This window comes from Pituophis catenifer, unplaced genomic scaffold (assembly GCF_029215685.1).
Source record: "Pituophis catenifer annectens isolate HBS135680 unplaced genomic scaffold, rPitCat1.0.hap2 SCAF_1, whole genome shotgun sequence".
Classification (NCBI taxonomy): domain Eukaryota; kingdom Metazoa; phylum Chordata; class Lepidosauria; order Squamata; family Colubridae; genus Pituophis; species Pituophis catenifer.
This window is the reverse complement of record NW_027256881.1, coordinates 191,408,057-191,413,485: the sequence shown is the minus strand read 5'-3', so window position 1 is coordinate 191,413,485 and position 5,429 is coordinate 191,408,057. Positions and strand designations below refer to the sequence as shown.

General features: G+C 45.8%; 1 protein-coding gene across 1 annotated transcript; it reads right to left on the bottom strand.

Moving 5' to 3' along the window:
- Window positions 1-2,301: 2,301 nt before the first annotated feature.
- Window positions 2,302-4,441, bottom strand: NEUROD1 (neuronal differentiation 1). Its single transcript, XM_070956870.1, has 2 exons — window positions 4,387-4,441; window positions 2,302-3,418 (listed from the first exon to the last, which is right to left on the bottom strand). The coding sequence occupies exon 2, from the start codon at window positions 3,406-3,408 to the stop codon at window positions 2,302-2,304; it is 1,107 nt and encodes a 368-aa protein (XP_070812971.1). The 5' UTR covers window positions 3,409-3,418; window positions 4,387-4,441.
- Window positions 4,442-5,429: the final 988 nt, after the last annotated feature.

Below are 5,429 nucleotides of genomic sequence, written 5' to 3'. Positions count from 1 at the left end.
TTCTTGTCAGTTTATCTGTACAATCTTGAGGTCATTTGCAAGAGTGGAACTAAACATTATCTGCTCCAGAGAGGAGGGTTAACCAACCCTTACTTCAGTTTACTTTGAGATGCATCTCATTTACTTTGTGATGTATATTTTTAAGCCCTGTGAAGTCATTCATAACTATTGTTAACAAGGTAAACCTTTTCCTTACTGTTTAATTTTTAATTCCTCTTTACTTTACTTTGGGGTAATGAGGACTGCTTCCAAGACATAGTGTGGGACTTCCAGCTTCAAATACAGTGGGCATCTCCATAATTTGATCACTCAAGATTCATCACTTGTTGCTTGTATGTACACTGAGAGCTTAAACACTGGAGACAAATTCTTTGTGTGTCCAATCATACTTGGCCAATAAATAATTCTATTCTATTCTATTCTATTCTATTCTATTCTATTCTATTCTATTCTATTCTATTCTATTCTATTCTATTCTATTCTATTCTATTCTATTCTATTCTATTCTATTCTATTCACCAATTTGCCTTCTCATCCTACCACTGTCTGTATATTGTATTTTATTACTGGAGAGCTGTCAACTATGCGGGCCTTGGGATGATTCAGCAGTCTGCCTTTTTCATACTTTACTAGACTGGAGCTGAAAACATGCTTCTGCTGAAGCCTCCATTTCGGATAGTCGTTCTGTAGTTTAATGCTTCTGTTGATTTACTGGATTGCATCTCGGGATTTTTTCAAACCTCATTTTATTGTACAAATAGTGAATGTTGCATTTTTTAATAACTATTACAATAATCCCATAGGAATTGTGGGAGTGGGAGGGAATGGAGCAAGGGACTTAGGGAGAAATGCAACATTTGACCAATGGCTCTTCACTACTTCATCACCCAGCTTGTTTTGTTTTTTTTAACATTCCAAATGTGCATTACGCTGTCACATACAGGATTACAAACAAAATTACAGTACAGGTTGATTTCAGGTGAACCAGCATTACATTTCAGACAGCACTTATTCTGGGTTGCATTGTGCATGCATAACTATCTTGTTCTAATTACAAAGTCAAATGATTTGCATTGGTTTGAAAACTGCTAACTACAATTGGTATATAATATAACCCAACGATCATAAATCTTTTAATTTTTTTTCCGCCTGGACAGAAATAAAAAAAATTATATAACTATGTATTTTTAAAATCATGCATTTAATGTTGCATGGAAACAATGTTTCTTTATCTGTAGTTTCTTCAAAATCTGAAAGGAATTAGGGTGGACACCAAAGAGCTTTAAAAAACATTGCAAGTTGAATGTGATCCTAAAGCAGCTGTTTTTTGTGGATAAGTGCAGGGTATTTGTTCATGAGAACATGGGTACATGCACACACATGCACACACACACACAAAATTTTGCAGTATTGGAATAATATGCCAATTTAATTAATGGGAAATAAATATTTTCCTTCTTCCATCCTTTTAAGCATTTTTATAAATGAAAAAAACATAGAGGTTTTCTTACCCTCCCCCCAAAGAAAAGTTTTGAAGGTGTGTGTGTGTGTGTGTGTGTGTGTGTGTGTGTGTGTGTGTGTATGTAAATTTAAAAGGAAATTGAAGGGGGGAGATGCTAAGGCAACAAACAGCTTTTTTCTCCCTTGTTCTTCTTAGTATTTTTCTGCTGGTTTAAATTACTTAAATCATTCTATATAAATTAGATATTATTCTACTTTGTTTCTGATAGGTATAAAAATTGATGAAGCTGCATGTGGTTCAAAATAGTTTATCAAAAAGTTATTAAAAATTCTGTACAAAAAAAATCACAACAAAAGAAGCCAACACGGGAAAGGTAACAAGTAGGGGGGGGGGAAATGCTGATTGAAAAATATAAATTTTATATATACTTTCAATTTCTTTCTTCTTCTTTTTGTAACTGACCGATTTAGTGTTTGTTTGTGTTTTGTTTTTGTTTTTTTAAAAAATTGCATAGATCCTAATTATTGCTTGCCATTCGTTGTGCCGATCAAACCAAGGGAAAGCCGAACTTCAATCTAATCAACACCATCAAAATTCGGAGTGACGTGAGGAAGGGCGAGAATGACCGGCGGGGCCCAAGAGAAATGTCCGCTTCTCCGTTGCTCCTGAAGGCGAGACCCCTAATACGCATAAAAAGTGTCTCTGAAGCCTGGAAGGGTTCCCTTTCCTCCATTCCTTCCGTCTTTTGCGCCCTTCCTTGCGCGGAAAGTAGTAAGTCCGGAGTCCGTGGCCGCCGCGAGCATCCCGGGTCCACCACCTAAAGCGCCTTGGGAGATCTTTCAGTCGTGAAAGATCGCGTTGAGCTGGGCGCTCATGACCCGCTCGTGATGGACCTGGCTCTCGTAGGGCAGGAGGCTGTCGAGAGGGAGATCGCAGCGCGAAGCCGCCGAGCAGGCGAAGATGGAACCGTGGCCGGGAGCTCCGGCCAGGCCGGCGGTCGGGTAGTGCATGGTGAAGGCGTAGTTCTTCTCGAACTCGTTGGACGGTTCGTGCTTGAAGGAGAAGTTCCCGTTGACGCTGAGCGGCGGGCTGAGGGGCCCGTCGAAAGCGGGGCTCTCACCTTCGGCCAGGGCGCTCTCGAAGAAGGGCTCCAGCGCTGCCCCGTAAGCGGGCGGTGCCTTGAGATGGAAGAGATGGGAGCTGTCCATGGTGCCGTAGGGCGGACTCGGAAGCCCGGGCGATTGGTAAGGGTAAGGGTGGCCCGGGAAGGAAGCTCCGGTAGGCTGGATGTGAGTCAGCAGCTCCGGGTTCTGCTCGGGCAGGAAGGTCCGAGGATTGAGCTGGAGGCAGCCGGCCACCAGGTTGGTAGTGGGCTGAGATAAGCCTTTGCAGAGACTCTGCACGAAAGACACCAAGTCGGGGCTCTTGCCCGAACGCAAGATCTCGGAAAGAGCCCCGATATAGTTTTTGGCCAGGCGCAGCGTCTCGATCTTGGACAGCTTCTGCGTCTTGGAGTAGCAAGGTACGACTTTCCGCAGGTTGTCCAGCGCGGCGTTGAGACCGTGCATGCGATTCCGTTCGCGGGCGTTGGCCTTCATACGCCGCATCTTGAATCTCTCCAGCCGCGCTTTGGTCATCTTCTTCTTCTTGGGGCCACGTCTTTTGGGTTTTTGGTCGTCCTCGTCGCCTTCCTCTTCCTCCTCCGCTTCCTCCTCGTCTTCATCTGCCTCCTCCTCCTCTAGGTCATCCTCCTCTTCTTCCTCCTCTTCTTCCCCGTTTCTCAGAGATTCGACATCAGCCTCTGCCTGTAAGGTTTCCAACTCCTCCTCTTTCTTGTCCATTTCATGATCGTCGTCCTGGGAGCTGAGGCAATCGTCAGTCCAGCTGGGGGTGCCGTGAGGCTGAGGCTCTCTCATCAGTGGGTGTTCACTGTACGATTTGGTCATTCTGAGTATCCTAGGCCAAGAAGAAATAAACATATTTAAAACTACCTGCATATATGTACGCATAATATTCTGCAAGCATGCTTCGTAGGAAATAAGTATTACTGGACTTCCTGAAATGTTTCTGTGGGTACCTCGCAAAGATTGTACTATTTTATCTAGGAAGCATTGTCCAGTACAATATCATTCTAAGAAACTGTCTTTGGCTTCAATTGGATTTCATTACAGTTCCCGTTACACCTGCAACTTCAGGAACGCCACGGTCCTAAATTAAATCCCGTGATCTGTTCAATTTTTTAAAAAACTGAACTAACCGAGGGATACTGCCCAGAAATGAAACTTACTCTTGAAGCCTTTCCCCAACGAACTTCTAATTCTCGTAGTTCTCTTCACGATGACACCTCTTGTCTCAAAGAGCTTATGTAATGTTTTATAGGGATTTATAGGCGGAGGTCTCTAACCAAGAGGGGATCGAATTGCGTTTAAAACACACCCACGCTGTGGATCCAGTGGAGCAAATTGCCAATAATAATTTATCCAGGGCAGCAGGAGGAGGATTTATTCTTTTATTCGGCTCTCCTTTTCATTGCTTTTGCCTGTCCACAATAGCAGCCGATGCCATCCTGCACAAAAGCTTTACAGACTTCCCAACTGTTCAGAGTCGAGGAAAAGCCTGCCACCGAGACAGGGATCAGGTGCACTGACCGCCTAATAATTCCCCGTGCCACCCCCCCCCCCTTTTTTTTTTGTCTGCGGAACCTCAACGTTCTGGGGAAACGTTTGCTAATGAGGAAATGGAGGGGGCGGGGGGGAAGGGGACGGGGTTGGGGTATGGAATGAAACCTGCCAGTCAGGGCAAGCACAGCGCAATCAAAATGCAACAGTTGAGCCCGTTGACTTAGTTGACTTTGGAAGCCCTTTGCTCCTCCAGATTGTCAGTCAAGCCCTGTCCCGAACGCATTAATTGGCAGCAGAACTTACCAAATCTGTTCACTCTAGCCCTCTCTGCTCTAAACTGCACCATCATCTTCATCATCACCCCCAATTTATTTGATTTAAAGTACTATTTGGAATAATTTCATTCCCCTCCCTTATTCTCCCCACTTTTGCTGATCCCATCACCTTCAAAGCGAGGACCACGCATGACTTTAGAATGAGCAGCCCTTTCCATCCAGCCTGAGGGGGAGTCCATCTGGTTCGTTTCGCACCCCCAAATCGGTGTCAGCCAGTTTCTGAGCCACAGAGCCAGATGCCATGATGGGCCGTATCTGTTTCATTCACCCCCCCCCCCCTTGCAAGGCTTACTTCGGTAATCGGAAGGGAGGGAGGGAGGGAGAGGGGTAGAGAGAAAGGTTAAGTCTAGAAGCTTTTGCAACGTTTTCTAAAAAACGTGTCTCACTTGGGCATAAGTGTAACTTCCACTCCGAAGTAAACACACACACACACACACACACACACACACACACCCTCTTGGAGCCGGCTGGAAGCCACCACGGAAAGCCAAGAGCCTATCAGTTCAATGGCTCTTCTTCATGGTTTAATGCGCATTGATCGAAATCAGGCTCAAAAGGGCGAAGGCATCACCACCCTGAGCATCAGAGCCGCCTGCATCCGAGCTATCGTTTCTCCCACCTAAGCTGGACATCAAGGGCATCAATTACCTCTCCTTTTTTTCTTTCTTTTTTCCCCCTTCAGCTTGTCCTCCGCAGCGCAGGTTTCATTAACCCAGTTGCTCCCGGGACGCGGACGGGTTCCTTTTTTTAAAATTTATTTACTTCATCGATTCAGTCCGATTATGATTACTTTTTTTTTCTTTGAAGCCGCGCGGGTTAAAGAGGCTCAGGTTATATATAGGCAGCCTGGGCATGCTTGGGAAGGGGAGGGGCAGGGGAACGGGCGGCCCCGCCTCATCGCCGCTCCCTCCCCGCCCACTTCTTCGGGCGACCGCGTCAGCCTTTCCCCCGGCACGCGCCATCTGGTTCCCCCCCCCCAACGTCAGGCTCCCGAAGCGGCGGGCGCGGGGA

Excerpts from the sequence above, each read along its gene's own strand:
- NEUROD1 (XM_070956870.1), bottom strand. The coding sequence starts at position 3,408 with ATGACCAAATCGTACAGTGAACACCCACTGATGAGAGAGCCTCAGCCT.